The 11,119-nt window shown below is 59.2% G+C and overlaps 1 protein-coding gene across 2 annotated transcripts; it reads right to left on the bottom strand.

The window, feature by feature from the left end:
* Positions 1-4,736: 4,736 nt before the first annotated feature.
* Positions 4,737-9,665, bottom strand: LOC138685013 (maestro heat-like repeat family member 5). 2 transcript variants are annotated; one of them, XM_069780720.1, is made up of 6 exons: positions 8,872-9,665; positions 8,028-8,165; positions 7,035-7,211; positions 6,215-6,370; positions 5,585-5,686; positions 4,737-5,162 (listed from the first exon to the last, which is right to left on the bottom strand). In XM_069780720.1, the coding sequence occupies exons 1-6, from the start codon at positions 9,373-9,375 to the stop codon at positions 4,881-4,883; spliced, it is 1,359 nt and encodes a 452-aa protein (XP_069636821.1). In that variant the 5' UTR covers positions 9,376-9,665; the 3' UTR covers positions 4,737-4,880. The 2 variants fall into 2 exon arrangements, with proteins under 2 accessions (XP_069636821.1, XP_069636723.1); XM_069780622.1 differs by having other exon boundaries at positions 5,004-5,686.
* Between the last annotated feature and the right edge of the window lie 1,454 nt (positions 9,666-11,119).

Genomic DNA, 11,119 nt, shown 5'->3' with positions numbered 1-11,119 from the left:
CAGCTGGGCATCCCACCACCTCAGGAGGCATTACCAGAAGGGTGTTACCTGCGTTTTACAGCACCCAGGAATGAATGGCCAAGAGCTGTGACGAACCCAGGTGCTAAGGGAGAACCTGTCTGTGCCCAATTTCCTTAAAAAAGAATGATGAGACTTTTTTTTAGATCCATTCCAAATCTCCTGGTGAGACTGCACCATTGCCAAGAATATAGTCAACAATACACTGCACAGAGAGTAACGACATGTTTACGTGTGAGCCAAGCGCAGACAACCAGCGTCCTTGGGCCTGTGAATGGGCTGCAAAGGGAAGGTGATGGCCAGCAACAGCTTTCATTCCTGGCACCTTCCATGCCAGCGAAGTAGCTGGACTTTTTCAATTTTGGAAACAGGCTGTGCAGAGAAAGAGAGTGACGAGATGTTTAGGTCGCTAGGCAAGCACAGAGCCCCAGTGTCCTTGGGCCTGTGAACGGGCTGGAAAAGGAAGGTGATGGCCAGCAGCAACTTTCAGTCCTGGCACCTTCCCTGTGGGAGAACTAGCTGGACGCTTTTAATTTTGGAAGTAGGCTGTGCAGAGAATGAGAGTAACGAAAGATTTAAGTGATGAGGAAAGACCTGATCCCCAGTGCTATTGGGCCTGTGGATGGGCTGCAAAGGGAAGGCTGTCTCCACAAACAGCTTTCAGTCCTGGCACCTTCCTGGTGGGAGAACTAGCTGGCCTTTCTTAATTTGGAAACAGGCTCTACAGTGAATAACAGAGAATGACTACATTTTTAGGTGCGACACAAACAGGGAGCCAGGGTGTTGTTGGGCCAAAGAGCACGGGGGACCTGCGCTTGCCTCAGCACCTAAACATCTCGTTACCCTTATTCTCTGCACAGCCTATTTCCAAAATTGAAAATGTCCAGCTAGTTCCCTGTCACGGTTTAATCCCAGCCAGCAACTAAGCACCACGCGGCCGCTCACTCACTCCCCCCCTGCCAGTGGGATGGGGGAGAGAATCAGAAAGAAAGTGTAATTCGTGGGTTGAGATACGAACATTTTAATAGAACAGAAAGGAAGAATCTAATAATGAAAATAATCATAAAATTACAATAATAATGCTAATAGGATTGGAATATGCAAAGCAAGTGATGCACAATGCCATTGCTCACCACCCGTCGACCAGCGCCCAGAGAGTTCCTGAGCAGCGATCCCCCCCAGCCCAACTCCCCCCAGTTGATATACTAGGCATGACGTGACATGGTATGGAATACCCCTTTGGCCAGTTTGGGTCAGGTGTTCTGGCTGTGTCCCTCCCAACTTCTTGTGCCCCTCCAGCCTTCTTGCTGGCTGGGCATGAGAAGCTGAAAAATCCTTGACTTAGTATGAACACTGCTTAACGACAACTGAAAGCATCAGCGTGTTACCAACATCCTTCTCATACTGAACCCAAAACATAACACCATACCAGCTGCTAGACAGAAAATTAACTCTATCCCAGCCAAAACCGGGACAGATATTCAGTCTTCAGTTTCAAGGTCCAAGACAAAAGCCTTGATGTCAGCTGAGAACAGATAAAAGTCGTTAGGCCTCTCGGTCTGCCTCAGCAGAAGGAAGCCTCTTCTCTTGGGCGCTGGCCATCTCAGCCTCTTCCTCCACATCTGATAGGGAGTTTGGATGGATTGCTACATCGGAACATCTTCCAGTTACTTCCAGCTCCTCTCTTTCAAAGAAAACAATTGGAAAACCAGGACAGAAGTTTATCAACTTCTGTCCTGGTTTTCCAGCTTGTGGGAACACATTTTCCTGAAGTCACCAGTGTGGTGCTGTATATTTCGTTGCGAGGCACAGCAGGGGCTTCTGCTGCGATAGCCTCCGGGTGCCCGATGGGAACTCAGGATTGGCACTGGAGAAAAAGCTGCCGGGTTAAAGGTGCTGCTGTCCTTCAAAGTGACCTCTCTCTCTGAGCAGGAGACAGGAGGGGCTGGACTCCAGCACAGGCTGATGTTGGAAAGACAACAGTTGACTCCAACAATCACTTATTGAAACCATAGGAATAGGAATGGAAAGTCCCTACACTGAATCCGTTGAAGCAAGGATGTGAAACAACGAGGTTCTGTCAGTGCTATTCCCTTCTTGCTGATTTGTATCATAGGTGCCCAGTTTTGGAGTAGTGTCAAGAAAAGCATGTCCTTAGCTAACCTAGCTTGATTTTTAATGTTAAAAATGACACGCATCTGTGCATAACTAGTATGTAATTGCAAGAGACCACCCTAATATACTGAGTTAGGTAATCACGTAGACATGTGTAGAAGCACTTCTGTTATATAAATTGTTTGCAACCAATCATGTATTTTTTTACCACTTTTTCCTTGATCCCGACGTGTGTTATAAGACCCCGCTTGTGTTTCAAGTGTGCGCTGGCTGTGTTAGATGCCTGGCACCCTCTTCTGCGCAGAAAAGAAATAAAACCCACGTATCTCGACTCAGTGCGTTATTGGCCATCTGTACACCGGGTAAAAGAACCCTTTTGGGACAACGAGACGAGGTTTGCCACGCTGCTGCCGCTGGGACAAGCGGGATGCCACCCTGGGGCTCACAGCTGCCATCTCTTCCTCTCCCTGCCACAGCTGTAGCTGCTGCGTGCCACCAACTCGCCCCGCGGCCCCGGGCGCTCCTGCCCCAGACATGCTGGGTGGCAGGGGAGCGAGGAGGCGTCGGGCCAGCCCATGTGTCACGTCGGCTGCAGCCTCCTGGGCCACCCGCGGGGCCAGGTGGCCCTCCAGCTCGTGGGACTGTACTCCCCAGCATGCTGGGAGCTGTACTCCCTCCCCTGGGGCATGCTGGGGGGGTGTAGTCCTTCACCCCCAAAGGCATGCGGGCAGCCGGAGTCCCCATCCCAGCGGCTGGGCGGGCGTGCTGGTTTTGGCTGCGATAGAGTTCGTTTTCTTCACAGGAAATGGTATGGGGCTGTGTTTTGGATTTGTGCTGAAAACAGCGTGGGTAGCACAGCGATGTTCCGGTTATCGCTGAGCAGCGCTTGCACAGCGTCAGGGCCTTTTCTGCTTCTCACGCCGCCCCGCCAGCGAGGAGGCCGTGGGTGCCCAAGAAGTTGGGAGGGGACACAGCCGGGACAGCTGACCCCAACTGACCAAAGGGATATTCCCTACCACATGGCGTCGTGCTCAGCAATAAAAGCTGGGGGAGGAAGGCGGAAGGCGGGAAGTTTGGAGTTACAGCGCTTGTCTTCCCAAGTAACCGTTACGTGTGATGGAGGCCAGCTTTCCTGGAGATGGCTGAACACCAGCCTGCCGATGGGAAATAGTGAACGGATTCCCTATTCTGCTTTGCTTGCGCGCACGGCTTTTGCTTTACCTATTAACCTGTCTTTCCCTCAGCCCATGAGTTTTCTCCCTTTAACGTTCCGATTCTGTCCCCCATCCCCCCTGAGCCCCGAGGACGGATGGGGAGGCCCGAGGGCCCTGGCGGCAGCGGCACCGGGGGGCGGGATGCGACAGCAACAGCTGCTGGGATAACGGCGGGATTTGGGGTCTGGCTGATGCTGCTGCACTGGCGAGAGGGCCGTGCCAGGGGCAGGGGACGGGTGCTGCTGCTGTGGGGGAAGAAGGCCAGAGCAGGCCAGCTGCCCAAAGGGCTGGGAGGCTGGCCCCAGCAGCCCAGAGGAGGTGGGGCAGGGTGCCCCTGGGGGCACAGCTCTTCCCGCTCCACAGGGAAACTTCTCCCCTGGCTCACGGGCGAGGATGTGCAAGACCGGAGCGTGCCAGAGGTGGCCACGTCTGAACACCAGGATGAAACCTCCAGGTTTTGCAGTCCAGCAGGGCAGCTGGGCCTCTGTTGCAAGGACACCCTGGGTCAGCGTGTGCTGTGCTGCCACGGGCTGCTGGAAAGCCTGGGCGTGAGGCAGCTCTCAGGGCAATCCTGGTTCCTTTGGGGTCTGCCTTTTCCCTTTTGCCCTCTGCCTCCCCAGAGAAAAGACTTCCACAGAAGGTGAACAAGCACGACTTCTTTTGGGGGCAAAGCCTAACAGAGGGAGGACGTTCTAAAACAACATTGGGGCCAGGGTGTGCCGAGGGGTGAGCTGTCCTGCACACAGCGGTAGAGGCCCGAATAACGCCGGCTGCTCGGCACGCTCGGGGTGGTTCCTGCGTGAAGGACACCGTGGCCTTGGGCTTGTGGTTCCAGCTTTAATCAACAAGAGCCATTTTCTTGAAGAGAGCTTCATTTCTGCCCGGCTTTGCAGGGCCAGCAGCACAGCGCCCACAGGGTCCACCCCGATGTTGGCTGCTCCCTCGGAGATCTCAGGGTCAGCATGGTCTGAGCTGCCAGGGATGAGACTGAGAGTTCGGCATCTTTCTCCAAAAGCTGGAGGGCTGCAGCAGAAGGAAAGAGAACAGAGCTGAAACCCACCTATCTGCAGAGACACCCAGGCACCCCCTCCAGACCATGCCAGCCCCGCCCATCCCTTTCCCTGGCCAGATGGAGCAGGTGGGACAAATGCATCAGCTGGAAGCTGCTGCTCAGGAATGCCCCAAATGCCCCTGAGACGTTCCTCTGCCCTTGAAGCGTCTCCCTGGAGCAGGGCGAGGCATAGCAACACGCTGCCCAGGCTCTGTCCCCTGCCCCACCAGTCCTGGCGCACGCAGCACTGCCCCTGCTCACCGTTGCAGATCTCGGACAGCTTCTCCTTGCTTTCGTCCCCCAGGTGCCGTGTGGCAAGCCCTAGGCACAGAGCTCTGTCAGACCTCCTGCTCCCCAGCATGCTCCCAGCAGCACAGCTCGTGGCTCTGCTGGTTTGGCTGCACACCCTCCTCCCCCTCAGCAGGGTGACCCCAGGGAAGGACAGTATCCGAGGCGGGGGACGGGACCGAGCAAGGCTGCCGCTAAGCCCACCTGCGCGGGCAGGGGTGGGAGAGGGACGCGCAGAGACCCTGGCTGCCCAGGCCCTGCATGGGGCAGTCGGGGCTCTGGCAGCCGCAGGGCTGCCCCTTGCTGCCAGTGCAGCGGCTGGGACTGGGACCAGGCTGCCAAAATGGGGACCCCAGGGGCTGCTGTGGCTCACCAATGAACTTCAGGGCTGCTTCTCGCAAGGTGACCTGAGCATCCTTCAAGTATGGCAGGCTCTGACTCAGATATTCTTCAACTCTGCTCCTGTCCTGCACCAGCTGGAGAGAGCACAAGGGCATGGGGCTGACACAGACCCTCCGCAGTGGGCTGAACCGGTCCCTCCTCCCAGCACCCCCTGTCCCCCTTCCACCTCAGGCCATTCCCAACTCCCAGCCAGGAGCCCTGTGGGGTGGAGGTTGAGAGTCAGCTGCAGGCAGAGGCGGGGTCTGGAGGTCCTGAGACCCCTCTGTCCGTCCCACTGCCAGGGCCCAGATGGGCTAGGGTCTCCTTCAGCATCCTGAGGGCGGGGAGGGGAGAGGGGCCTGGAGAAGAGCCCCTGGGGGCTCTGTGCCTGAGGGCAGGGAAGGAGGATGCAGCTCCAGGCTGCGGGCTCTGGGCTGGAGCAGGGCAGGCGAGGCACAGCTGCACAGGGGGCAGCCCTTGTCCAGCCCAGGCCCTGGGGCTTGGGGGTTGTCCTCACCAAGCACTCCCCGATTCTGCCTGTCTGCTGTGTCCGGGTCAGGTGCTTGAGCCGTTTCCACTTTAGCAGCTTTGCAGCAACGAGGAGGGCTTCCCGAGAGGCCTGCAGAGGAAGACGGGGATTGAGGGGACCGTGGGCAGGGAATGGGGCTCAAAGCCCTGGCCTCCAACACTTGCAGGGGCAGCTGGGACGCTTCTAGGGACTCTTGTGTTCAGGCCTTGGTGGCCACGGGCTGCTGCTGAGCCCTGCTGGACCAGGTAGGGCAGGTGTGGGAAACGTCTGTGCCAGCTTCTCCAGCCCTCCTCGCGCTGGGTATGCTGGGACCCTTCCTCTGGGGTGCACTGGAGGCCACCTGAATGGGGGGAGCAGGGGTGGGAGGGGACGCCCACCTTCCCGTCCTCCTCTGCAGCAGGAGGCACAGAGGGAGGACGGGAAGGCAGTGGTGGGACCGGTGCGGGGAAGGAGGGGAGCTCTGCCCTGCCCTCAGTGACTCAGGCAGTTGGACCCTGAGGTGACACAGACTCCAAGCGTCCAACTGCCAGCAGCCCTTGCCCCTCCCTGATGCGCAGGCCACCCCCGTGGTGTCAGCACGCCCTTGCCCGCATCACTGGTCAGGTTTGAAACCTGTACCTTGGCCACGCTCTCGGTCTGGTCACTCATGTGGAAGAACAGTGGGAGCAGGCTTCTCCGCACGTTCTTCCTCATCTGCTGCTTGTCGTTCCCCACCACTGTCTGCATCGCATCTTTGAAGAGGCAGATGGAGAGCTCTCGCAGCTGGCTGGATTGCTGGTAGGGAGGAGGACAGGAAGACTTCAGCAACAGCCGCTCCCTGAGCCAGGGCGTTAGTGTGGCTGATGTGAGCGGAGATGCTTTGGAGTCAGGTTCTACACACAGGAGCTGTGGGCCAGATCTGCAGCCGTGGCTGAATGGCCCCAGGCCCACAAAAGGCCATGCATGCAAGAGGTTTCCATCAGGCAGCGCCTGTGCCAGCCCCCGGCATTCACCACCAGCCACACCAGCCGCACCAGTGCAGAGCTCCCCAGGGATGGCCTGAGGAGGAGACCGGGCTGGCCCTCGGCAATGCCTCCGGGGCACACATGGCCACCTAAGCCTCAGCCCCTCACCACGGCACTTGGGGAGATCGTCTGGTCCTCCCTGGCAGTGCAGCCGGGGGAGGCCTCGCAGATCTGAGAGCGGCTCTTGGCTTGCAGGTGCTTTGCACAGGGGCTAGGCTGGGCCTCAGCACAGGGGGCTTAGGTCGCCTGGAGGCATCGAGTTGTCAGGGAGAAGCCGTGCTGGGCTGCAGAGCCCAGAAGCCATCTCCACGAGAGCCCAGGGGCGTGAGGAGGGGAACAGCCCTGTGCAAGTGCTGCCGCAGGGCCGGGCTGAGGGGCAGTTGTCCTTGCAGAGGGCCCATCAGTGGGGCTCAGGCTCCCACAAGCAGCCTTACATCATCAAAGAGTGGCGGGAGCTTGTCCACCAGCTGCAGAGCGGTGGGGCTGGCCTCCTTCCTCTTCATATGACCCATCACATTTCTGAAGACAAGCAGGGCCTTCATCTTGTTGTCACTGCTGGCATTCTGCTGGGTCTCCATGATGTCTGGCAGCAGGACCAAGATTTTTCTTGCCTGCATGAAGCACAGAATTTCCTTTTTGTCAAGCGGTGAAAGACCACCCTGGCAAAAATGCTCTGCCCACTAAGCACCAGCCTCCCGTCCAGATTCCTGGCAGGTGGCACAGGAATCCCTTCCGCCGCCTCTTGGCAGGTGCTGGCCATGGGCGCACCGTTGGGGACGTGAGGATAGCAGGGGATAGGGAAGTTAGGGCAGGAGAACAAAGGCTCCGTGTCCCCTGCTCAGCCACCCCCTTTTCCGACGGGCCCAAACGGGCAGGTGGGTTGGTAACCCTCCGGGCCTGGAAAGCTCCCCAGACAGCCACCGGTCCCCTCCATGCAGCGCTCTGTTGGCCCCCACGGCAGGGTGCGGGGAAGGGCAGAGATCTCTAAGCTGGCAATGAGTGGGCTGTGACCCCTTCATGACAGAGACCCGCTGCCCCAGGCCCCAGAGTCAGCCCGTAACATCAGCTGTACCCGAGGCTCTGGCTCATCCTCCCCCTCTCAGCAGGAAGCTTCTTCTGCGGACGGTAATCCCTCGACTGAGGCAGTCTGGCACTGGCTGCCTCGGTGCAGAGCAGAAACTCCTGCCCAGCACCACGGGGATGCGCCAGGAGCGAGAGCTCCTGCACGTGGGTGAGGGAGCTGTTCTCCTGGCGCTGCAGGGGCAAGGTCTGAGCCTGAGGGACCCCGGGGCCCGCGAAGGGGACAGCAAGGGCATTTGGAGCCGTCACCCCACCTCCTGACTCCCAGCCCAGGCCAAGGCACCGCGTTACCCACTGCCGCAGCCCCAGCCTGCCAACGTGGCTTCACTTGACTATGCCCTGCTCACCGTCTCAGGTCTTTGCGACAGCGTGACGAGGCCTCTGAGCGCCAGTGAGAGCAGCGCCAGGCTTGGACGCCTCAGGTACCTATGGACGTTGTACAGGCCAGCAAACTCCTCTGATTTCATGTCGCTGGAGGCCAGCAGCTGAAACAAAGATGGCAGTGAGAGCCTGGCAGAGCCTGCGGGGCTCCCAACACGGTGCGGCTCCTGGTTCCCACTGGCAGCTCAGGGCCAGGGCACCAGAGCCAGACAGCCTGTCCTGGGGGCAGCTCTGCCCGTGGACGGCCGCTTGGCACCCCAGTGCCCTACACCCCACCGCACACCACAGGGTTGTGTGTGCCAGCTCCTCCTGTCCGCTGAGCGTCGGCAGCCACTTGCTCTCATGCCTCTGAGGAGCGATTGAGCAGCAAGAGCTGGCACAAAGGAGGCATGACACGCGAGTGGTGACGAGTGTCTCCTGGCGCCAGCCTTGCAGCCCGCTCAGCCTGTGCAGAGGCCGTGTCTCTGCCCCTGACCGAGCCCTTGCCCTGCCCCAGGTTTCCAGGCTGCAGAGCAGTGCAGAGGGATGGATGCGGGCAGGGGGGGAAGCAGAGTGCTGCCTGGGCAGGCAGGGGCTGCCTGGGCTTCGTGCTTGTGCACCGGGGGCCCAAGCAGCGTGGGGTGGCCCTGCACGGCTGGCGCAGGGGAACCTGGTGCTGGGCAGGTCCCTGCTGGCCCTAAGGGGCTGTGTCCGTATGTCCCGGAGGAGGTGACCGTGTCGGGGCAGATGGGAGGGGAGAGGGCCGTGCCTGTTTTCCTGGAGAGGCAGGCACAGCCCAGAGAGCGAGCAAGGACCGGTCTGATCACTCACAGCCAAGTGATGGATGCAGGCGTCCTCCGTGCTGGAGCCGAACACCCTGCGCAGCTGCTGGTCCTGGAGCTTGCTGAGTAGCTCCCTCAAGACCTTCTCCAACGTGTGGGTCTGGGAAAGCATCACATCCCACATGGCCAGAGCAGCACTGCAGGCCCAGAGCACTCTGTCAGCAGGGCTGCCTTGGCCACCACACTGTGCCCGGGCCAGCGCGGCAGGTCCCAGGCTTGTCCTGCAGCCCTGGCCATTCTCAGCCCCCTCGCTTGAGTGCCTGGGTCCCCGCCTGGGCAAGCAGGAGGGGGCTGAGATAGTGTTCCCCACGGGGCAGGGAGGAACCTTGTGGCGGGGCTCTGGGCTGGCTTGGCCGGGTTTGGCTACCGCAGGCCTGGCCGATCCACCAGGGCTGGAAAGCGTGGTGCGGTGGAGGGCCCTTCTCCTCAGGGGTGTCCTGTGGTTTTCAGTGGCTCTAGCAGCCTGAAAGTCTCCAGGCCCCTCTCCCCACATGGACAAGCCCACAGGAGCTGTTGGGGTCAGTACCTGTCCCAAGATGGAGAGAGCTTCAACAGGCTCGTGACCACTTCCATGGGGCACTGGTCAGTCATCAGCAGAAGAAGGAGGTCCAGGCTGTGCCGGGCTGACGCCGCGTGGATGTGCTCCACGTTTTCATAGATGCACCTCACGATGTTTGGCACCTGGATGGCACACGGGTGAGGATGGTGCTGCCACTGGAGTGCAGCCATTTCCTCAGCTGCCTCTGCAACTGCTGCCCTATCCATGCTACTCTCCTGGCTTAAAAGGGCTTCAAGGTGCCTGAGGCACCTGCATGAGGGAGGGGTGGAGGGATGGAAGGAGGAACAACGCCTGAAAGGGCTCAAGGGCAGGGCAGCCACAGGCCGCTTACCTCCGTCAACCAGCAGGCAGGTTCTCTCATAGCCATATCCAGGATGCTGCTTGCCTCCTCCTTGTCATAGGTGCTCGAGTCTCTCATGGCCTCGATGGCCACAAGGACGATGTCTGTCCTCTCAGAAGGCTGGAGGTATTTTCCAAATGCCTATGGGAGGGAGGAAGGCAGGGAAGACACGTCACACCGAGTGTCCTGGTGGTGCTGCTTAGGTGAGCGGCGAGAGCAGCTCTGGCAAGAGATGGCCTGGCGGTGCTGACAGCAGCGCCCACAGGACAGCTGGAGGCAGGGGCTGCAGTCACTGCGCGGTGGAGGATGAGAAGAGAGGGCCCTGAGGGTGAGAGAGGAGGGCTGGGGTCGTGGGCACAGTGTGCTGGCCCTACAGAGAATCAGGGCTTGCTGGTGGACAGGAGGGCTGGAGCTGCTGCTGGGACACTGGAGTGCAGCCCTTTGTAGTCCCTGCTCAGCGACAGCAGCAACCCTCTCACCAGTGACAGTGAGGCCATGCCTCACTGTGCTGATTGCGGATCCCTTTGCTCACACAAGTCTCCTGCTGATGCCACGGACAGGAGGCCCAGCAAGCGAGGAGCTCGTTACCGTTGTAATGTTGCTGGTGCTGGGCAAAGAAAGCCAGGAGGTGATCGCAGCTTCCCGTTCCCTTTGACGCTGTGGATGCTCTGCATTATCCTCTGGCAGTGTCGTGCCTAAACAGGAGGGGATCACAGAAGAGTCGGTAGGACACAGCGTCTTTGCCAACAAGCTTACCAAACGGTGAAAAGAGCTTTGAACTAGGAATGGCTGAGGAGGGAGGTTATGACCCACGGTCAGGGGAGGAGGTGGTGGACAAGGGTGTAAAGCACAGGGTGACAGGCGAAGGGAACAAGAGGGACCTGAAGGATGATGGAGAAGGATGAGAGACTCCTGCCTCAAGCGTATGTGTGCAAATGCTCACAGCCTTGGAAACTCAAAGGAACTAGAGCTCTGCATGCAGTCGCACAACTAAAACATTGTTGGAATAACTGAGCTGCAGGGGACGGCTTGCAGGGCTGGAGTGCTGCGGTGCACGGATGCAAGCTCTTCAGGAGAGATGGGGAAGAGGAGGCTGGGGGGGCGTGCCTCATATTTGAAGGAGCAGCTCAGATATACGGGACGATCAAGAGTCCGAGAGAGAGTACGTGGGTCAGAAGCAGAGGAGAGGCAGTGCTGGTGACATGGTGGTGGCAGCGTGTTGCAGACACCCCCCCACGCACACTTGGAGAGAGGATGTGGATGAAGTCTTCCTGAAAGCACGTGGGGAAGTCTCTGTTTCACATGCCCTGCTTCTCATGGGGAACTTTAACGTCCCTG

This window comes from Haliaeetus albicilla, chromosome 1 (genome assembly GCF_947461875.1).
Source record: "Haliaeetus albicilla chromosome 1, bHalAlb1.1, whole genome shotgun sequence".
Lineage (NCBI taxonomy): Eukaryota > Metazoa > Chordata > Aves > Accipitriformes > Accipitridae > Haliaeetus > Haliaeetus albicilla.
The sequence above is the reverse complement of the archived record's forward strand: the minus strand, read 5'-3'. Positions and strand labels throughout refer to the sequence as shown.